The sequence below is a fragment of the Vipera ursinii genome (assembly GCF_947247035.1).
Source record: "Vipera ursinii genome assembly, chromosome: 2".
NCBI lineage: Eukaryota > Metazoa > Chordata > Lepidosauria > Squamata > Viperidae > Vipera > Vipera ursinii.
In genome coordinates, this window is record NC_139513.1 from 89,230,155 (window position 1) to 89,254,624 (window position 24,470).

General features: G+C 38.6%; 1 protein-coding gene across 1 annotated transcript in view; it reads left to right on the forward strand.

Moving 5' to 3' along the window:
- The window catches only part of FSTL4 (follistatin like 4), a gene marked incomplete at both ends in the record, with an annotated part of 506,362 nt that overhangs the window by 264,253 nt on the left and 217,639 nt on the right, over positions 1-24,470 (forward strand). The window contains one exon of the mRNA XM_083353371.1: positions 10,594-10,781. Within this exon, the coding sequence (XP_083209497.1) occupies positions 10,594-10,781 (188 nt within the window). The remainder of the gene's footprint in view (positions 1-10,593; positions 10,782-24,470) is intronic.

Consider the following 24,470-nt stretch of genomic DNA (forward strand, 5'->3'; position numbering starts at 1 on the left):
CTGGTTGTTGTCGTGTTGTGATGATATTTAAATAATTGTGACTGTAAACCTTTATTCTGCTACTAAGAAGAATCCCTGCTGAATTCAAAGGGACTTATTCCTGGCTCAGTTTGTTAATGTTCTCAGGACTGCCATATCCTAAAACTGATACTCATATACCTTTGAATGTTGAGATTAAAAAGAAAATCCCACCAGATTTGGCTTTTCCACTCTTGGCATTCTGTTGGGGGGAAAAAACCCTCAGTGGATAAGTTATTTTTCTGTTGTGATGGAATTTACAGGTGTCTTCTGCAAATACAGAACCCTTAGCACCTACTGATTGATATTTGAACACAGTCAAAAGGTTGGTGTGACTTGATTTAAAAAAAAGCATTCCAAACATAGAAAAAGCCTGAAAAATGCATGAATACAAGAAAATGTATGTTCTGTAGGAACATACTTGTTTAGCTTACTTCACATGACTCTTTTGGGAAAGAGAAAAATGTAACTCATAAGAAGTTTCCATTCCAAGTTAGATTATTGGCTGGAATGTTCAAGTTGAATTTTTTCCTCAGTTTTTCTATTCCCCCCCCCCCCTTTAGGTTACTCTCATATTCTGGACACCAAATAAACAGGCATTATGCTAAACAGAGCTTTGTAAAAAAGATCGTTGATTGATTACATGAAAAACACATTTTGAGAATCCTGATTATTTGAGATAAGGACATTCTCTGTACTTGTAAAAATGTTGCATTAAAAGCCTTAGTTTTTAAAACTGAATTGCAGAGAGAGCTGAGGAAAAGGTTCCTGAAATAAGTTCTGTAAAGATAATGAAATTAAGATTAATCTTGGTCTTAGATATCAACAATAGCAAAAAGTGGGGCAAATGAATATGAAAAATGCAACAGGTTTTGTAAATAAGCAGCAAACCTGCAGCATTTCTGGAATTCCTCAGCCATTCAGTAATTAAACATTTCTCACTTTTCTAATGGCATTGACTATTCCTGCCCTTGATACTATCACACAATTGGGGTATGATCTGGCTTTATGAGAAATGCATAAAAGGTGCTCAGAAAAGATATTTTAACATTTTGCACAGACAAATCACAGATCCTGGATTCATCCTGTATTAATATGCTTTCAAATGTCCAACAGGCATCAGAAAATAAAAGGTAGCTCTCCCACAGGTCTCTCTTGTCAACCTTAATGTCCACCTACATTCTTATTGATATATAGGAGATGTTTCAGACGATGGGTAGCTTAATTGGAACATCTCATTTAGTTGGTTCCACAGATTGCTGAAAACTATCACCCCACAGAAGCCACAGCTGAAAACAAAGCTTCTTTTGAAAGTTTAGCTCTTCTGAAAATGGATTAAGATTAGAATAGCTTGACTCCCTCCTCTCTGTGGAAGCCCCTGAGATATTGGAACACTGCTATCATGTCCCCCCCTTGTCCTTCTCTTTGTTAGGGTTAGGGTACTGTAAAATAGGGTGTGTACATTGTAATACCTAAGAAAACAGAATCTAACAGGTATAAAATTCTATACAGATTCTATGCTCTCATAGACAAAGGAATATTTCCTCTTCATATCTGCAGGCAACATAACAATATTTGGAGAGACTGTATTATTTCTACTAGACAGTAGATACCAAAGCTAAAATAAATTTAAGTGCATGTTATTTGAGACACATCATGGTACTTGGAAGTTATTTCTCAGGAATTTAGACTGAAGGATCTCCATCAATAAGATGTTGCTACAATATATTGTAGTTACCTATTAGAAATAAATAGTTCCATTTATTGTGGAATATATGTTGCTCCTCAGAATCTTCAGACATTTGACTAGCCAAAGTTTATCTCAGTTAATACTGTAGAACACTATGTGTGCATTCCAGCTTCCTATACAGCATGGAAGACTATTCACAGGTATTTGAATAATTGGACCCCATGTCCATTTAGCATATACATCTATGAACTTTAAGACACTTTGCAAAGACTGTAACATTGGTCTTATAATAATTAATCTATATGCAGTATTCTACAGGAGACCATAACTTCTCAGGCCAATCTGGGTCAGTGCCACTAGAATTAAGTAATATTCTACATTTAATGCATTTAAAAATCAAATGCACAGGTACAGTATAGGTCAGGGATGTCAAACTGCCAGTCCGCAGGCTGGACGCATAACGTGGAAGCACCCACCCCATTGCCAGCAATGGCAAAACAGTCCCGATATGTTGCGCAACTTCACATGATGTCACGAGTTTGACATGTCTGGTATAGGTGATACCTGGCTCAATAGTAGTAACTGTGAGAGGGATCTTGGAGTCCTAGTGGACAATCACTTAAATATGAGCCAGCAGTGTGCTGCAGCTGCCAAAAAAGCCAACCCAATTCTAGGCTGCATTAACAGAGAGATAGAATCAAGATCATGTGAAGTTTTAACACCATTTTATAAGGCCACACTTGGGATACTACATCCAGTTCTGTTCACCACAATGTAAAAAAGATGTTGAGACTCTAGAAAGGCTGCAGAGAAGAGCAACAAGGATAATTAGGGGACTGGAGGCTAAAACATACAAAGAATGGTTGCTGGAATTGGGTATGTCTACTTTAGTGAAAAGGACATGATAGTAGTGTTCCAATATCTCAGGGGTTGCCACAAAGAAGAGGGAGTCAAGATGTTCTCCAAAGCACCTGAGGGCAGGACAGGAAGCAATGGATGGAAACTAATCAAGGACAGAAGCAACCTAGAACTAAGAAGAAATTTCCTGACAGTGGCACAATTTGCCTCCCGAAGTTGTGAATGCTCCAATGCTGGAAGTTTTTAAGAAGAGATTGATAACCATTTGTCTGAAATGGTATAAGGCTTCCTACCTAAGCAGAGGTTGGACTAGAAGACCTCCAGGGTTCCTTTCAACTCTGTTTGTTCTGTTCTGTTCTGTTCTGTTCTGGTCTAGTCTAGTCTAGTCTAGTCTAGTCTAGTCTAGTCACATGGTGCACAGAAAGAAGGATTAATACATGTTTGTATGCCATTTTAGGGGGGAATGATATGCCAAATTACACAAAGTGGAAATCAGATTTATATACATGTTTAACAATTTAGGAGCCAGGATATAATTCTGTGTAGCTCCTTTAGTGATCAAGTTTTCCTTAATATAATGGGCCTACATAGTTTATCAAACTTTTACCTTAGATTTATCTTGAATTTTTTGCAGTAATAGAAGCTAACATCTACTGATGGAGGATTCTTTCATGTGTGGCTATTACAAATTAAGTCTAAGGCATGTTTAACATCTACAAAAGCAGTATACTGTATAACATGGAACTAGGATTAACTATATATTTTTCAACCAAGTATCAGGACTTGGTTTATATGGAAGAAACCTTCTCCCAAACCAGCATGCTCATCTGCCAATATGTGTTCTACTTCAATTTAATCCAATAGTTTCTCTCTTAATTGAATAGTATACATCTTGCTAATAACATTCAGCAAGCTAATAGGTCAATAATTAGAAGGAACATTCTTTTTAGCCTTTTATAAATAGATATCATTATTGCAAAACCACATTCCCAAGGGAATCTTGCAGTGCTATCTTTTATGTGTAAAAAAGGAAAGTTAATACAGGACTCCACCAATCTAATTTCCTATGTATAATTTCTGTAGTAATAAAATCATTTGTCTGGTGCTTTTGTTTAGCATGAGATGCAGTTCCTGCATTTGGAGGACTCATTGTACTCTACAGGTGTCAGAAATATTGAGTAATGAGGTTGGCTTCCAGCTACTGGGGTACAAGAAGCCATATTTTCAGCACAGCTATTAAATGTGGGTATCTTGATATGTGTAGCATTATCCGATTTCTCTGGGATACAAGAGATTTCTGATTTCTGATTTCTCACTAAAATATGTATTCATCTCTGGAAGTGACCCTGAGTATAACAGCTCAAAGAATACCCCTATTTGGTAGCCCTCACTGTCACATCCCTAAGTGTTGCCTAAAGATTTTGGGGGTAAAGTAATACTACAGGAAATACAAGGGCTGAAGGTTGCCTCCTTCCCTATTTATCTGTAAAAACATTCAAATTATGAGAAAGGCTGTCTGTCAAGACAGACAAAGCTCTCTGTCTAGGTAGGAAAAGATAAAGAAGTTGCAATTCTATCTGTTTTGGATGCCAAGTGGCAAACCTCAACAATATATTCTAAAGGTACAAAATGAGTTAATATGTAACTGGTGGGAGGGGCTCCAATTATGAAATAATCTGGAGTCTTCAGGAGTTGCTAATAAGGTAAGCCAGCTGTGAGCTATCTATTAATAAGATCTACCAATGAAGATTTTTTTCAAAAAATGAAATAAATTGTTAATAATGGGTTTCTGTTCTCTGGGAAAGGAAAAAAAAGTTTGAGGGTAGTTAACAAAGCAGTTCCAACAATGGAAACAAATGAGAGTACATGCAGATGGTGCTCCATTGTTTTCTTTATTTTAGCCACCCCAACAATTGTACTAGAAAAATGTGCTTAAACCAGTGATGCTCCTGCTAAATAAGGCCTAGAAACAAATATCTTTAGCAAATAAGATGTATGGGCTCCAAAAGATTACAAGGATTGCAAGTGCCTCTGATAATGATAATGGCAAAGGGTCAAGGCAAATGATAGCAAGGGTAGTTTGCTAAACCCCATACAAGCTCTTCAAATAGGATATGAGGAAGATTCATGTGAAGAAAGAGAAAGTTAAAAAAAAAATCAAAGGAGTCTGTCTGATTGAAACATGGGAAAAATACATTATTTTAATTTTAGAAATTAGGATAATGCTTTTGAAGAAATTGAAGTTGGTTGATAAAATTGATACTAGGGCTATGCACATTTTGCAAATGATTTAGAAGCCATTTTTTACATAAATGCTTTTGTTTTTATGTGAACTTGTTCTAATGAATATGTGAAAAATATATAGATGAATCTTATTGCTTCTTTTTTGACAAAGTGACTAGCTTAAGAGACCAAGTATAATGAGAATTCCTAGGGTTTTCAGTAAAAATAATCATAGCTTCTTTCTTTATAAAATAGAAAAGATATGGGATGAATACTGTAGTTCCATTGCCAGATTGGAAGTTGGTGGAATAACCATATCCAATAATGTGGCTTTTAATGAATTTGTCCCTGCATAGAGAGAGGGGAGGTACTTCAAAGTTTTTTTGGGAATTCAGTAGGATCCTGAGCAAATTTGCATATGACACTAAGTGGCTGTTGCTAATAGCATAGAAAAATGGAGTCAAAATTCAAAAGGCTCTTTTCAGTTTGAACACAGAGCTTTTTCCAACAAAATTCAACTTAACATCAAGAAACATTGGGTTATATATTTAGGTATGAAAAATCAGAGATATAAAGACCAGATAGATTATACCTGGCTCTGCAGTAGTATATCTGAGAAGGATATAGATTTTCTGGTAAGTCTACAGATTAAATATGAGCCATCAGTATGCTGTAGCTGCCAAAAGTGACAATGCAGTCTTGGGCTAGTCAACATAGGTTTAATGTTGAAATCATGGGAACTGATCATTTCACCATATGTTGCAATAGAATACCCTGTCTAATTTTGGTTGCCACAGTACAAGAAAAATACTGAGAACATAAAGTAGAGAAGAATAACAAAGATAGTGAGGGGTTTGGAGCCCACATTTTAAGAAGAATGATGTATTTAATCAAAAAAAGAAGAAGGATAAGGAGAGACATAACAGTACTTTTCTAATATTATCTCTAATATTTGAAGGGCTATCACAAAGAAGAGGATATGGATGCATTATCCATAGTGCCCAGAAACTCTAAATGAAAACAACATGTGATGCAATTATTACTATTTTATAGTATTAACATTATGATGTGTGTGTATACATACCCACACACATCATGTATGTGTATGTATGTGTATTATGATGTGTATGTGTGTGTATGTGTATTTATACACACACATCATAATACACACACACACACACACTCACACACCAATCCATCTTGTTTTAGATCTCTTTCGTGGAAAATATGAAGCCAATTTCTATTTTCAAACAAATTAATAAACAACAAAAACATTTAATTTGGGATATCAACCATAAGATTGCTCATATAATTTTTTTTACAAAAGTGTTCAGCAAAGGAGAGATCTATAGTTGCACTCGGTAAGGTGAAAATATTATAATGTTTATCTGGAATTCCTATCTCACCTTCCTTCAAGTAAAAAAAAATGAAATGAAAAATGATAGAACTCCAAATTTGGTTTGTGATGGATGCTGAAGCAATGTGGAGCCAGAATAGTCGACTTGCTCTGTTCCAAAAATATCTCTTGTAAGTATATATGTCATAAAGTAATCTACTAATTCATGATGCTTCTCATGAATTAGCTACTGATATATCTCATGTTCTTGCTGAAATATTCATAGACTGACTGCTATTAATCTCCAGCTATCTTATTCTCTCAGTTTGTGACTTTCAGGTAAATCAGTGGTCTGTGATCTGTGTCTGCCACAGTAAATGAATGAAAACTGTTGACACCTCTGGATTATAGGTTTGCATCCTTTATTAGAAACAACCAAATTTAATTCAGCCCACCAGTTATAGATTGCCCTGCCACTGCATTTTTGCATTCTTTGGCATGCAGAAAAAATGGCCCATTGGATTTGATTTCTTTTTGATTTGTGCCGAACAGCAAGATGAGCCCAAGGTCAATTCCTATCTGCTTTTAGAATGTTGGTTGACAGTCCAAATTCTGCCACCATTGCTAGTCCAATGCAAAAACAAATGCTGGCCTCACCCAGCACAATCATCAGATATTCCAGAAATGCAACACAGAGAGGCTGTGGTTTCTAGGCTATAAAAACATATAACTGTGTGAGTTGGTGGTACAACATGATAGAAAGCAAGCAATATGCTTGCTTTCTTCTGTGATGGTTGTCTCTTAAATGTCAGGAGAAAAATGTCATTCTCTCTTGTATTTATTATTGTGCCTTGGAGTACAATGGAAATGTTTCTGCTGATTTTGACTTCTTTTCTATCAGTGCTATTCTTACTGTATGGTTGTTTTTTGTTCTATTTTTAATTGCCTTCTTACCTTTATGACACCACTAGCAGAGAAGGCCAGGTTAGATAAATATATTTCCAGCTCTGTCTAAATAACACATAAGTAAATTTCCCAAATCTATAAGTTTTGGGGACAATCCTTCTTGGAGCAGGACTGGAAGCAATTGAGATCCTAGATCAACTCTCCTGGACATTCCCAGTAATGGGCACACTAATTCACACACAGACACAGACACAGACACAGACACACACACACACACACACACACACACAAACAAACAATTTGTCTAGAACAGCCTATCCATTTGGGTACTATCCAAATGAGTGGAATGCAACTCACTGAGAGTTAAATCCCACTCATCTGGATAGTACCCAGTTGGGGAGGCTGTTCTAGACAAATTTAGTCTAAAGCAGCTTTTTATATGTTTGTGTGCTATTTAGTTGAACTGTGAAGGGACAATTTCCATCTTTCATATACCCAATATGCTAATAATGATTCTTTGTGCCAAGGGCGCACAAACAGTTCATGGCTGATGTTCGACTGCCCTCGAATCCCAAAGCCAATTTGACCACTTTGTCTAAAAGACCACACATTGATAATTCTCACAGCACTTCCAGGTTTATTTCATTTCTCATTGCCAACACTCTCATTGGATTGAGCTACAATCTAGTGCATATTTAATGAGAAATGAGCCTTGCGGTATTCAGCACAGAATTCAGTGAATACAGTGTTTACTCCTTAGTAAGTATGTTTAGAAAGATAGTCTAAATGGTAATATGGCTGTCATTAGTCATGTGACTTGCAAGCAATTAATCAAATCATTAAGCAATTAGATTTAAATGGCTTAAATTATAGTTGCAAATTGCAACCATCTCAATAAATTTTGAGGTACTGTATATTGAAGGGTATAGTAATTTATGGCCTGGTAAATCAATGCATATTTTAAATGATGGTTAAAGTAGAAAGGTCGCCTTTTAATGTTTTCATTTTTTTACTCCCTATCACAGTGACAAACTAGAACTAAAATGGCATAAGTGTGCTGTTAATTCATATTCACGCTGATGAAAATTGGAACTTACTGATTAGAAGTGGTGTCCTTTGATTAATCGCCTAAAGCTTTAGCTGATTAAGAAGCCAATTATAGCCTATAGCTCTGCTTATTGTTGGAGTAGAGTTTATAAAGGAAGTGTTTTAGCTCACATGGCATTCTTATGTACTCATGAATGGAATTTTACCAAGTGCAACCTGGAGGAGGATTCTGTAGGCTATATATCCCCCATAATGGAGAACCAACAGCTATAAGCTTAGAAAAAAACAGGAAGAACACTCGCTGATGCTTACAAAGCATCTTATGTCAAATTTTTTGTTCAGTTCAGAAGTTCTTTTTCCTCTTGTGGTGAAATATATGGCTTATAAACATGCAGATTATGTGTTCTTGTCATCTTTTTTTCCTTTTTCCTTAAATCTCTGAGAAATTATTCTTACAGATCTTATATATGGTAATAAGACCATGTTTCTCATATAAAGCTCACAGTATCAGTGATAGATCTTACATCTATAACTGCAAAGAATGCAACAGAATTACATTCTCAAGACTAAGCATCTTAAAACAGAATAAGTTACTCTCCAAACCCTCACCACTGATATTCACGAGAGATTTTTCAAATGAGCCTTATATTTCCATATTTCAACTTGGAAACATAACTTTTATTATATTTCCATTGCTGAAAATCCTCCTGTAGGAATATTTCATAGGGAATCTAGTTTTAACTTCATTCAGGCCCTTTCTCTGACATTTTCTCTGTTTTGCTCCTTTTTGTTTATACCTGCTCCAAACAGATTTACTTCTATGCTCTTTTAATCATTCTGGATAGTTGATAAGGAGTTTTCGCTGGCCATTTCTCCAATCTCCATTGATAGGAAAAAGACAAAAGATCAGCAATAGTCTAACATGAGTTTTCTAGGTAATAAAGAGCTGTGGTGATGCAGTATTGCAGGCTGACTCTGCTCATTGCCAGGAGTTTGATCCTGACTGGATCAAGGCTAACTCAACCTTCCATTCTTCTGAAGTGTGTAAATGAGGATCCAGATTGTTGGGAGCCAAAATGCTGACTCTGAAAACTGCTTAGAAAGTGCTGCAAAGCACTATGAAGCGGTATATAAGTCTAAGTGTTATTGCTAATAAATAATGCTTGAGGTGACTAGTCATGCAATTTTAATGTTGTGTTCTTGTATTCTAATCCTGAATTCATTTGGGAAATGTCTAAATAAAGTAAAGTGGGGTATTGGGATTGATGCATTGTGTTACCAGCTTTTATAGGAGAAAATTTCTTTTGAAGCAATTACAATGTTCATCATCCAAAAAAGACACTGGAACTTGTACTATACTCGATAGTCAAATTATTTATCTTAACCTTCAGAAAATATGGAAAGTATGTTATGCATTGTGAAACAAGTTGGTGGAGATTTAAGTGAATACTGGGTTCATCCAAATTATGACAAGATCCTTCTCACAAAATCCCGCAGGTTCCCACCCTTTTAGTCTCATGATGAGCTAGTTGTTCCCCTTGTTGCTAGAATAAGATAAGACTGGAGTCCAAGGATTGTTTGATAGTTTGGATATTGTGGGATAGAGATGTGTGGTTTTCTAGATTTCTTGTCTTTGCCTCTTATAATTTTATTTTATTTTTATTTATTATTTATTAAATTTGTATGCCACCCATCTGCCCCATACAATGACTCTGGGTGGCTGTTATTGCTATGAGCTTTTCAGGGATGGATTTTAGAAGATATGTAGCAAATAAAGTGTTTTCAATAATATATAAACAAAAAGTCAGAATGTATTGAAAGCATTCTTGTATTTTTGTATTTTAAAATAAATTATTATTCCATAATACCACGTGTCTGCAAATTAAAGATTTTTCATTTGGAAATCTGAAGCCATTTTCAAAGGTGCACATAGAACTTGATAACACAGTAGTAATTTTTGATAATCACTGCTTCTTGCCTGAACATTTAGAGCTCATTTAGTCATGTTATAAAAAAAAAGCCACTCAGTAAGTCAGGAACATGAGTTCAACATTCTAATCTTTTTTGTAATCCAGAGGGGGGAAAAAAAGTTGGATTGTGCCATGGTAACGCAGAAGTGCATTAAACCTGAATTTTCTTGGGGGGGGAGGTTAAGGGAATAAGGACGATGATTCTGACTCATATAATTTTGTTATTGTCCTTTGGTCACTCAACCTATGCATTTACTATTAAGAAATATCTACAGCAAATGTAATGCAATTAGCAGATTATTCTGTTTTAAATCTGTCTGCTGAGTGCAGTTCTATAATCAGAAAAAATAAAACGTTGATGAAGTTCCTTGGAAGAAGGTTTTAGAAGGAAGATTTTTTTTTAAAAAAAAATCCCTCTTTAAAGAAATGGATTTCTCATGGACAATCTTGAAAACTGATAGCAGCTTGTTTAATTTCTCGGAATCATAGCCTTGGAATTTGTCATACAGAAGCATATAGACAGATAACGATGTCTTCTTTTTTAGGTGATGCTTGTACAATGGCAGACTACAGTCAACTAAAGGGGATCCTCCTGGATCTTCAGTCATATCGTCAGAGGCAGCAAAACCAGCCAGGAGAAGACAGAACCCAAAAGCGCTTCTTAGTTGAAGATTTGTTCAATTACTTGGATATAAATGGTGATGGGCACCTCAGCAGCTCTGAATTGGCTCAGGTTAGTTGCTGTTTGATGCAAACTGAATTAGGAAGTGGATTGCCTTTTCCATCCAAGGTGTAAACTGAATGTAAACACAACAAAACTATTTTGGCAATAGCCTTTTGTTAAATGAGAGCAACAAACTCTATCATTATTGCTGAAAGCATTTTGTAGTTGTGTGTGGGTTTTTTTTTTTAAAAAAATGATATTCATAGGGTATTCCTCAGCTTACAACCATAACTGGGACTGGAATTTTCAGCATAGGTTGATTGTGATCATGAATCAAATCGGACCAGATTTTGTGACAAATTTACAGCAACATTAAGCAAATTACTGCAGTTGTTAAATGAATCACCTGGTCCTCAAGCAAATCCAGCTTCCCCAATGGGTGGGTTTTACCGTTTTTAGTCAGAACTTGGAAAAAAGGTTGCAGCTGATGATTGTGTGACTGCAGGATGCTGTAACCAGTTTTAAATGTGAGCCAGTTGCCAAACATCCGTCCATATTGTGCTTACATGACCATGAAGGTGTGTGACAGTTGTAAGTGAAAGTACAGGTCTTAAGTCACTTTTTCCAAGGTTATCCTAATTTTGAGCTATCATTAGACATATGGTCATAACTCGAGGATTACCTATGGATTATAAAATATGAAGTAGCTAAGTGACATTTTTCCTCTTCAGCAAAAATTGATCTATGCTGGATTTTTTTCCCCAAATATGTCTTCCTTCTTGAGAAATGTTTCTATGTGTGTGTTTGCATGAAAATATATTAAAACTAAAACATAAGCTAATGTCAGAACATCATCCTTTCCTAAAATGATTTAATAAACTTTACTAAACTATTATTTATCATCCATTCATACAATATCATTTTATATTTGGAAAAGAGTTAATTAGCTATAAAAAAGAAAGCAGAAATACTTCCAGAAATACTGTTTGTATAATAACCACAATTATGTTGTACCTCTAGAACGCTGAGCATTATCTGGTTACAATAAGAAAGAGCATGATGGATTGGCTGGACCAGTTATCTCAACCATGTATTTATATATTTTAATAAGATGACATCAGAAACAAACATTTCTTAGGAGCAAATTGTGCATGTGTGTCACATAGCAAATAATCCTGTTTGCCTCTCATTTTCCTTCTTACACAATTACTTATTATAACTACTGCTTCCTCCCTGACATATGGGAAAGCGTATATGTTAAAAAGTATTAGACCGTCAAAATGTATGCAGAATTTGAAGTTTCACATAGCATTTGTTGTATTATAATAATTAATTACAAAATAAAGCCCTTTCCTGTTCCATAATTAAGATCCACCCACTTGCTTTCCAATCTTCTCCCTCTGGTGATCTGAGGCTCGTCAATCATCCAACTTCTCACTTTGCTGCTACAACCCTCAAAATAATATGTATGTGCTGGGGGAAAAAATAATTCATTTCCATTCGTCCCTGATCTGGAGCAGAAAAGTGTTTTTAAAAATAGTAGATTTAGAGTTGATCAATAAGTGAGAGATAAGGAGAAAGATTAGAAATTCATCGGGGGCAGGGATGGGGGAAGATTTGAATTATTTTGCAATCCTGATTGACAGAACAAGGAAGTCCATTTTCTTGTCTCATTTAATTTTTTTTAATAATTTTTACATTTTTAATTCTAAAATTTTACATTTAGCATTTTAATTTTTATATAGTATTTCATATTTTGATGCTGTATTGCACACCACACAGAATCCCTCTGTTATGTATATATGTATATAGGAGATGTTCACAGAGATAGCCACTGACACCACCAGGTGGCAGGATGCCCTGTCAGGATTGGCAGGGCAGTCTTTGGCGGGAAATCTGGACAATGGGATTGGTTCCAAGTATACCTGGCTAGGTATATAAAGAGGGGCAATTGCCCCTTTGTTTGCCAAGTCTGTGCTACATCAATAAAGAATGTTATGCTGAACCCTGTTGTCCTGCGTTGTCCATCTTGGCCATGCGGTCCAGAGCCACGATCTAACAGTGGTGACGAGGATGGGATGCTGTTTCAATCAGAGCTGAAGTCACTCTGAAGCGGGAAAGGCAGGAAAAAAATTTCTGAGACCTTCCTAACAAAGCAGCATTGTAGGACCGGTGCAACATGGCTAAATTTGGAGCAACCAGTGAATTTCATTTCAACTTCGACGAGCCAGAGCAATGGGGAGCGCATCTGAGATGAGTTGAAGGGTTCCTGATGATCAACAAGATCACAGAAGATAAAATGAAAGCAGCGGCGCTTTTGTGCCTAAGCAGTCAGGACGTGTATGATGTGGCCATTGGTCTGTGCTCACCGACGCCCGTTGAAAACATTTCTTATGCTGATTTAAAAAAGAAGTTGGAGGAGCATTTCATGCCAGCAAGAGCTCCAATCTATTGGTGGCATAAATTCATCCAGTGCAGCCAGCATCCGGGTGAGCTGACCTCGCAATTCATCTCGGCGCTGAGACAGGCTGCTCGCCAGTGTAAATTTCCTGATCTTGAATACAGGATCAGGGATCGAGTGGTGTTTGGACTGAGAGACCAGCAATGCTGACAAAGGATCCTCGCAAAACCACTGATGAATCTGCAGGAGGTTTTAGATGAGGTGATGGCTTACGAGGAAGCCAATGACTCTGGCAAACACACACACCGCAATAGCAGCAGCTCAGGAGCGACCATACATCATGAGTGTGCTTCGAGCGGTGGAAGCGGTGACCTGGATGAAAAGGCAGAGGTAGATGCGGTACAGCATAGACCCAGAAAGCATCCACCACGGCGGGACAATGACGGGGGCCAGCGGAGGCAATCATCAGCCAACAAGAGCACAGCGTGCAGCTGCGGCTGCAAGGAACCGAGGGGAGCCAACTCATCCAACCAGAAATGTGCCAGCTGTGAGGGAAACCATCTGCGAGTGACCTGCCAGTTCAGATCCATAAAGTGTTGTTCCCGTGGCAAGACGAGGCACATTGCAGCCATCTGCCGGAATTGGAGCAGAGACAGCCTGAATGAATTACAAGCTATGGTATCGGAGCTTGAAGGTACTGTTCTCCCTCGACACAAACCCTGGCACAATCCCTCAGTCCCTGGAAAGAGCAGACGGACCGTGTCTCACACAGAAGTCCATCAGCTGCTCAAACCAAAAATAACAATACAGGTCCATCTGCAAGGGGTACCTTGCATGATGGAGCTGGACTCCGGCTCCGCAGTCTCAATAATCTCCTATGAGACATTTAAAAGAATTTGCGATCGGAGTAAGCAGAGGGTTCCTTTAAAGCCCACCAGTTTACAACTGTCAGATTTTCAGCACACCCCTATTAAAATCAGGGGAAAGGCCACCGTGTCTGTGGGGTTTAAGGACTTTCAGGGTCCCTTAGATATTTTGCTGACCAATGGGCGGAGAACTAGTTTAGTAGGGCTGGATTGGTTTGATGCCCTGGGCATTTGGTTGGGGGGAGTGAATAGCATCCAGCACAAACGTCTTGAATCAGTTTGTAATGAATTTGCAGACATATTCGATGACAGGCTGGGGAAGTACACGGGCCCTCCCATTAAATTTAAACTAAACCCGAATGTTCCACTGGTTCGTATCAAGCCCCAAAGAGTCCCTTTCATGCTCAAACATAAGATTGAGAGCGAACTGGACAAACTGGTGGAACAGGGAGTGTTAGAACCGGTGGACAGGGGAGACTGGAAAACTCCAATTGTGACTCCATTAAAGGCAAATGGAGAAATTAGAATATGTGCTGATTATAAGGCTATGGTAAACCGAGCCTTAAATCCGCACGCTTACCCAGTTCCGTCGGTCCGGCAAGTCCTCGCCGCTGTCCAAGGTGGCGCGCTCTTTGCAAAACTTGATTTGGCGCAAGCGTATCAGCAGCTGTCAGTCAATAAGGAAGCGGCTGATGCTCAAACAATAGTGACACATAAAGGAGCTTTCTGAGTTAACCAGTTACAGTTTGGTATCTCAGTAGCTCCTGGGATTTTCCAGGAAGTGATGGAGAGGACTCTGAAGGGCATTCCAGGTGTATGTCCCTATTTTGATGATGTCCTCATTGCTGGGGAATCTGAGGAGATCTTGGCTGACAGGCTGCAAGCTGTTTTAAGCAGATTTCGCTCTGCTGGGCTTAAACTTAAAAAAAGTTAGTGCAGCATTGGTGTGGCATCCACTGAGTTCGTAGGGTTCAGGATTGATGCCAAGGGTATTCACCCCACTGACTCTAAGGTGAAAGCAATTAAGTTGGCTCCAACCCCAACAAATAAGGCTGAATTGCAAGCTTTTCTGGGGTTACTTAACTTCTATCATGCATTTTTACCCCACAAAGCAGCAATTGCAGAACCTTTACACAGGCTGTTAGATAGGAAAACTCCATGGATCTGGACCAAGGTCCACGAACAGAGTTCTACAAATCTTAAACACCTGTTATCTAGTGATTCAACCATCGCACATTTTATAGAAAATAAGCCTATTTGCATCGCGTGTGATGCATCCCCTTATGGGGTGGGCGCTGTATTAAGTCACATAGAGGAAAATGGGGAGCAAAGGCCTATTGCATATTACTCCTGAACTCTGTCCAAAGCAGAAAGGAATTATGCATAAATTGACAAGGAAGCGCTGGCAATTGTGTCAGGAGTAAAAAAATTCCATGATTACCTGTATGGCAGGGAGTTCACCATTTTTACTGATCACAAACCATTGTTGGGGTTGTTCACAACTGACAAACAACACCACAAATTCTTTCCCCAAGAATGCTGAGGTGGTCCATTTTTCTATCTGCTTATGCTTGCAAACTAGTCCATAAACTGGGAAAGGACATGGGCCATGCAGATGCATTAAGCAGATTGCCAATGATGAGCAATGACCCTGATCCAGCACCGGCGGAGCAGATCCTACTCATCCAAGATCTTCCAGATTGTCCTCTACAGGTGAAGGATATTGCTGCTGGCACCACAGCAGACAAGGTACTGAGCAGGGTCAGCTCATGGGTAGCATCTGGGTGGCAGGACAAGAGCCTGGGGCCGGAATTCCAGGCATATTTTATGAGGAGGCACGAGTTGTCTTCTCATAAAGGATGTTTGCTGTGGGGTAGTAGAGTTATTATTCCAGAGAAATTGAGGGAAAGGGTCTTACAATCGTTACACGAGGGGCATCCTGGCATAGTAAGGACAAAGGCACTAGCTAGGAGCTACTTATGGTGGCCTGGTCTTGAGAAAGCCATAGAGGAGCAGGTAGCGGGGTGCTACACGTGTCAGAGGTCAAGGCCAGAACAGCCACAGGCTCCCATTCACAAATGGGAAGTGACTCACACCCCATGGTCTAGGTTACACATCGATTACGCTGGGCCTTTTCAGGGACAATCATTCCTGGTAGTGGTTGACAGTCACTCTAAATGGCTAGAAGTAGTCCCAGTCACTAGCATGACCACTGCAAAGACAATTCAAGTGCTTCAGAGACTATTTGCCACTCATGGGTTGCCTGATGTCTTGGTCTCTGATAATGGCCCACAATTCACATCTGCTGATTTCCAGGCATTTACCATGGCCAACTCAATTAGACACGTCACATCAGCGCCTTTTCACCCATCGACTAACGGTTTGGCAGAACGAATGGTGAGGACAACCAAGGATGCATTGAGGTGCATCATCAGTGGAGATTGGCATCACCAGTTAGCTCAGTTTCTTTTGGCGCAACATACCACTCCATGTACAGCTACGGGCAAGAGACGGTGACTCATTACTAAGTTGGACAGACTACACCCAGACAGAGTGGCAGCTCAACAGGAGCAACCAGACACCACCAGAGAATTGCACATTGGTGAAAAGGTTTGGGCCCGGAACTATAGTCTAGGGCCTACCTGGATTCAGGGGGTGGTAGTGGGCAAAACAGGGCCTGTATCTTACATTGTAGAGGTGGAGGAGGGTCACGAGGTGAGAAGACACATTGACCAGTTGAGGAAGAGACAACCTGAAAAGCCACAAAATGTGTTTCCAGAGCAACATCTGGCTGGTAATCAGGACCCTGATGGCGTCCCAAGGGATGACTACATTGCAGACCCAGTTGCCCTTGCTGATCCGGGTTACCAGAATGCAGGGCAATCAGTGAAATGGTCAGAAAGGATCCATAGGCCACCAGCGTATCTCAAGGACTATGTAAGGTACTGAGGGTAGGGTATTATAATAAAAAAATCAAGCTCCACACTGCAGGGTTTTATTCCATTAGTTGTTTATTGTTTCCATTATTATTGGGTTTTTTGTATGGGGGAAGGGGTGTTATGTATATATGTATATAGGAGATGTTCACAGAGATAGCAACTGACACCACCAGGTGGCAGGGTGCCCTGTCAGGATTGGCAGGGCAGTCTTTGGCGGGAAATCCAGACAATGGGATTGGTTCCAAGTATACCTGGCTAGGTATATAAGAGGGGCAGTTGCCCCTTTGTTTGCCAAGTCTGTGCTACATCAATAAAGAATGTTATGCTGAACCCTGTTGTCCTGTGTCGTCCATCTTGGCCATGCGGTCCAGAGCCCACAATCTAAGACCCTCTATGAGGGAGATGGGCAGTTTAGAAATATGCAATATAAAGAAATATAAATGTACTTAATAAACTTTGAATAAACCAGTCTATATCTCAGCTGGGGAGGTGGGGGGATGAATTGGTTTCCTTCAATCCAGGAGAAATGAAAGGAGGGAGGGCCTATCACTGGATTGGGGAAAAAACTGAAAGAAAATGAAGGCCTTCATGTAACATGCAGAGTCTTGGCAGAAGAAATGAAAATATTGTCAAACAGTAAATTAGTTGTAACGGTATCCAAAACAACATATGTTTTTTATCAACCACTCATTCTAGGTCATAAAAGTAGCAGGAGTAGTAGAGTAGTAGTAGGAGCAGCAGCAGCAATATTAATAATTTCTCATCTTTCATTTATATCAAGACTTCATTACTAGCATTATTTATAGCATTATTATGTATGAAAAAGAATAGAGACCCAGGCAGGTATCCAAGAATACAACTACAATGGAAAGTAAAGCAAAGATGTGCAGATCATCCCAATGTCAGGCAGCTGCAGCCAAGTCAAATTATATCTAGATATTTGGTGGCTATTTGAGGAAATGTGATCATGTTGTGTCCTTTGTGAGCAGTGAAAATACTAGAAATTGCACTTCAGTGTTCGTTTCCATTAGAATAAGGGAGTTTTAGGAGCATCATGGTAACATTTGTTCTGTTTATAAATATTCAAGCAGCTTCTATTGGAAAGAAATGTTTACTATTAAAAAGGAGATCAGTAAATTTGTTCATAATCATAACTAATTGTTTGTCACTTGGTTATCTAATGTGTATTCTCGCATTTACCAGGATTGTACAAATTCTGGGAAAAGAGTTTTAGACACAAAGCATGTTAGTGTCTTTCAGCTACTCATTGCAAGAGTCTTGTATATATGAGCCCATATAAAATTTGCCACTGCCTTAAGGGTCACAGGTTTCCTCTTTTCAGGTACACATGGAAGCCTAAAGAAAGTCAGATTACTAGAATGAATATCAGAGAAATGCCAAGATTATGAAGGACTGAAGTGGGGATAAATCCCACCAACAAACACATACACAAGCAGGCTGCACTTGGACAAGGTTCAAAGCTTTCTTCTGAACCATTTTCAACAGCTCTGATTTTTTGTTTTCTGTGAGGCCGAAGATGGTCAGCAAAAGCATTGAAGACTCTGACCGCCAAAGGCTGAGTTTGACAAAGTTCTCCTCAGATCTGTCCTTCTAATTATGGAATGATCTCCTGGGAAAAAAATTGTCTGGCATTTACATTAATGGCTTTTCCTGACATGTTAGGAAGCAGGTTCATCACCCCTCATAATACCAAGTTAATGTTATTTTAACAACATTTTAACGTATTTTAGAATCATTTAAAATGTAATACTTTCAGTATTAATCTCTGATTTGGGGCAATTAGTGCTTTCACCTTTAGTTTTCTCTAAGGTGTTATTGTTTTATTCTTTACAAAATGCTGAAAAGATACTCTGGTTTGACAATCTATTCATCTGTATATCAGCAGGAAAAGTTTCTGAAAACAGAACAGACTGGGGACAAATTTGGTATGGAAAGGTAGAGTTCAAAATGGTTAAAATTGAGGACTTTAAAGTGCTCTGCCTGCAGAATATCAGAAGCCACTAGTTTTTTTGCTTCCGTTTCTATTCTTGCACTTTTTGCTTTCTCTTTATTTCTCTCATTTTTTTCCCTTTTACTGGCCTATTTGTGTTAGTTTCTAGCCTTATATAAATGTTTTAATAAAAATTATGCTTAATTTTTTTATTTTATTTTTATTTTAATCCCATTTATATCCCGCCCTTCTCTGAAGACTCAGGGCGGCTTACAATCTAAGCACAAATCAAATGTGCTTAGCAATATGATTAATACTGAGATAGGGGAATTCCAAAATTCACCCTTGGTGGAAGGTTATTGGGCAATGAGTTGGAATGTTTCCGTCAGCTCCAGAAGTCCTGCTTCTTCCGCCAATCTGATCGTTTGTTCCAGACCAAAGTTGCTATGGAAGGGTTGGGAAAAAAATCATATTATGCTCTGCAGGATGTCTGTACCTGGATTTATCATTATGGCTCATCACACACAGTCAGCCAGATGTTTAGACTGGATTTGGCATCTTATCCACCTATCAAATGCTTCCCAAGAAGCTGGGATAGACAGATGTTGCATGATGGTGTTAAAAGTATATTATTAGTTCTAAATTATTCTAGATTATTTTGTGGTTCTGGATATATGTTATATATGTTCTGGATATATTATATATATATATATATACAGTATATATATATATATATATATATATATATATATATATATATATATATATATATATATATATATGTTATTTATTTTGTATGTTGATTAGCGTAATTAGATTTAGGGAAGCAGCATCATTTGAACAAAAATCTGAGCCTTGGTGGAGCAGTGGGCTAATGCCTCCTTAAGTAACACCAGCTGCCTGCAATTAGTACAGGTTCGCATCCCACCAGGCTCAAGGTTGACTCAGCCTTCCATCCTTCAGAGGCAGGTAAAATGAGGACCCAGATTGTTGGGGGCAATTAAGCTGACTTTGTAATAATGCCACTTGGGGTGTGTGTGAAAGCCCTAATGAGCAGGCATATACATAGAATGAAGGCTACTGCTAAGCTTGTAAGCCGCCCTGAGTCTTCGGAGAAGGGCGGGATATAAATGGAATTTTAAAAAAAATGTTGTTCCTTTTTCAATAGTAGAGCAATATATTTATTCTTATGCAGATTTCAACATTAACAGGAGAGATACTTTCAATTTCCCTGTCACAATTCTTTGAACCCAGTTGTGGGTATCAGAGGTTGATGCCATTTACTTTATGCACAGTTGACAGCATTTAGTATCTCTACCTGACAAAATACAATGTCAGATTATTGTGGGGGAGGGTGTTAAAATTCATTTCATTAATAAACAAAATAATATGGTGCAAATTTTTCAGGAATTTGTCCTCCCAAAAGAACAAGATTCCTATTAAAGTCTATATCTTGATCCAAATATTGGCATGCAAGTTTTTAAAACAACACTACATATCTTCTCCCCATCAACAAATACACTTCCCAATAGTGTAAATATACACAGTGTAAAATGACTACATTTAGAGAAAAGCCATTGTGCAGGAGAAAAAAGCCTATCTTCCCATTAGGCATATGCGATTCATTTTAAAACTGACCCATGTCAGTTTGCAAATATTCACTTATTATCCATTCAAATTATTCTTCTGTAAATTATTTAAAAATAAAAGAAAATCTGCAATTATAACCCTATGCTGTTTTTTAAAATATATGTTTAAAATGCAACTACCATCATATAGGACTTTTCAGTATATTTAATCTTCTTTAATGTTTATTTGCTTTTCAAAAATTTTAGTTTATTCAAAAAAGATTAAAATACAAAACACCAAAACATTTAAAAAGAAACAAAAGAAAAACATACAACAAAGAAGACATTAACAAAAAAAGTGTCTTAAAAAACTATCTAAAATTAACACATATATACCTAATAGGGACGCAGTGGCTCAGTGGGTTAGGTCGCTGAGCTTGTCGATCAGAAGGTCAGCAGTTTGGCGGGTCAAATCCTGAGTGCCGCGTAGCAGAGTGAGCGCCTGTTACTCGTCCCAGCTTCTGCCAACCTAGCAGTTCGAAAGCATGTAAAAATGCAAGTAGAAAAATAGGGACCACTACGGTGGGAAGGTAACAGCGTTCCATGTGCCTTTGGTGTCTAGTCATGCCGGCCACATGACCACGGAGACGTCCTTGGACAAGCACTGGCTCTTTGGCTTTGAAACGGAGATGAGCACCAGCCCCTAGAGTCGGAAACGACTAGCACGCATGTGCGGGGGAACCTTTACCTTTGCCTTTTTATACACCTAATGCCCTTCCTAGGCGAATGCTGATTACTAACATAACAATATTAGTTTCCCACGCCATGTGAAACAGGCCAAATTAAAAAAAAACCCTGTTAAATTACTAAATCTACTTGCAAATTGTCATCTATAACCTATATTAATATCAAAATGGTTAACAGTACAAACAATAATAATGAACTTATTATGTAAGAATATAAGAATAATAAAATTGTAAACAATAATAAGAAAAAGACAAGGTTAAAACTGCAAAACTCTCTGTTAATACATTGTTATTGTAGTCAATTTATAGAAAATGTACCATGGCTTCAATCCCCAATCATCCCAAATATTAATCCTAATTATCTGGATCAAATATCCACCTTTGCTTCTTTATACCATTTCTTATCAGTTGCTGATTGATTAGATACAATAAGCCAAGATTCCAAAGCAAATCTATCTTCCCCCCCAAAAAAATAGATAAAATCATTCCTCAATTAGATGTGTAAAGTTCATTTCCCATTCTCTATCAAACTCCCCAAAAAAACATTTGCCATTTATCCACCCAAAACGTTCTCTGCTATTATATAAAAGTGAAGGGTTAAGCTTCTGAAAGGTATATGGAGTTGGCTCTTTGCTTTCTGAGTCTATACAGTATTTCCTCCTGGCCAGATTACTGCTGGAAAAACAGGTTTCTTCTTGATGTTCTCCACCATCTGAGAGAATAGAATAGAATAGAATAGAATAGAATAGAATAGAATAGAATAGAATAGAATAGAATAGAATAGAATAGAATAGAATAGAATAGAATAGAATAGAATAGAATAGAATAGAATAGAGCTTGGAGATCTTCTAGTCCAGCCCCCTGCTCACACAGAAGAACCTATACCATTTCAGACAAGTGTCTGTGTAGTCTCTTCTTAAAAACCTCCAGTGATGGAGCACCCACAATTTCTGAAGGCAGGCTGTTCCACTGGTTAACTGTCCTCACTATTAGGAAGTTTCTCACTAATTCCAGGTTGCTTCTCTCTTTGGTCAGTTTTCAACCATTGTGTCATGTCCTGCCCTCTGGTGCTTTGGAGAATAGTTTGACCCCCCTCTTCTTTGCGGCAGCCCCTCAAATACTAGAATACTGCTATCAAGTCACCCCTATTTCTTCTTTTCTTTAGACTAGCCAAACCCAAGGCCTGCAGCCGTTCTTCATATGATTTAGTCTCCAGGCCTTTGATCATCTTAGTTGCTCTTCTCTGAACTTTTCCCAAAGTCTCAACATCTTTTTTTGTTGTATGGCGATCAATGTTATTTCTGTATCTATTTTTCTTCTTGTTAAATCTAATGCTTTGGAAATTCTTCTTGTAGATTTGAAATATTTATTTATTGCCTGTTTTTTTTTAAAAAAAATGTTTTGTGCCGATTTTATAAGTTCATCAAATCTTTTTGAAAGGAATTCAATTAAAGATTGCATCATGCTAGCCAAACTCTGCTTTCCCCCTTGGGTGTCAGCTTCCTTCTTCACTGTAATTTGATCTATTGCTGCTCAAAGCAGGGTGAGAGGAGAGAAGGAGCGAAGAAGACAGAGAAGATATTTGCTGACTATTTTGATCCAAAGTTTTTGCAAGTTAATAAAATCCAAATCCAAAGGTGCATGCCATGTTTCCATATGGAAAGCAAAAATTGATGAACAATCAAAGAAATCAAAGAAAGCAGAAAAAAATAACAACAGGGAGAGTCCAGCAGGGGTTGAAATAAATCAGCCTTCAGCTAGCCAATTAATCTTTATAGATATGAACAAAAGCAAAAGTTCAAAAAGTGAACTCAATGCTCATTGACCTTTTGGCTGCTTGAATATTGCATTTTTGCAGCATCCATTAGCCATTAGAACATAACAATATTTCAGGGGCCTCCACAAAGAAGAGGGAGTCAAGCTATTCTCCAAAGTGTCCGAAGGCAGGACAAGAAACAAATCCAGGGGGCAAGGCTGCCAAAAAAAACCCAGTTCTGGCAGCAAACAAAGCAGATTGTGAGTAAGAGGGGTGAAAATCCCCATTACACTTCAGCAGCCATCTTGGGGGAGGTGTCCCTTCTCTAATATTCATTTATTTACCAGTTACTCATATCAATTTTATTATACAGATGACCATAGAAAACTATCTTGCTTTGCAACTTGTACACAAATGTTTGCAGTTTTATGTTAAATCTTTGAGCTGAGAATGATAGACACCAGATACCTGTAATCCGAGTTACAAGCACTCACTTAACATTCATTTGAAGTCACATGATCAACACCCCTAGTGTTCATGAGCAAATCCCCAAATTATGAATATTGCAGCATCACGGCAGTCGTTTTCCCTTACGAGTGACTTCAGAGGCCCTGCAACATTCACACTGTTGCCCCCTCCCCACAAGTGCTTCCCCCTCCCTTCCTGCCATGCACTTACATTGCAAAATCTGTCTCCTCTCTGCTGTGGTTTCTTTCCCTTTGAAGGAGGGGAGAGTCAGCTTGGAAATGCTTTTCGCGCCGACAATGGAAGCTCCTGGGTGCCATAATATCACATGAGTTCAAACACAAATTCTCTGCAAAAGAGATCATGGCCCCTGGAAGCTTTATTCTGATTGGGGGGAAGTGTTTGCTTCATTTGCAAGCCTATGGGGCAAAGCGTGGAATTGGAGTTGGCCAGGCACAGGAAACAATGTTGTCCATGGCCCAGGTACTCACGGGCACCTTGGTTTGAGGGCAGGAACAAAGCCTTCACCTGAGCAGGGACATATCATGGGGTAAGTCCCCTTGCACCTGCATCCAAGCTGCTGGCAGAGGAGACAGCAGCAACAGCCACCTGAGCAGCCATGATCTCCCCTCCCTAGCCAGCCACCCACCCTGCCTGCCTGACCTATTCCTTGTCTGACTGGCCGGTGGGACAAATCCTGACTGCTCTTCTCCTTGTCCTTCTCTCCACTCAAGCAGCAGCAGCAGCTTCCGTTTCTCCGCTCCGAAAGGAATAAAGCAGAGGGGCCAAGCAGGATTCCTCTCAAGAAGATATGGATGCTCTGCTCACTTGCATGCACTGGCCTTAATGAGAACAATCCTACTCTGCACTTCCACTTCTTTCCACTTGGACAGACTGGAGACACTCAAACCACTGCCACTCAAACACCTTTTATCCGAACACAGACCTGAGAGAGATTGGAAGGTCTATGTGCCTGCCAGAGAGGCGCTTCAGAAATGGAAAGGAATGCTCTGTGTGACTGCTTGAAGCTCTCTGCGACTCAGGTCTCCGTTTGGATAAAAAGAGT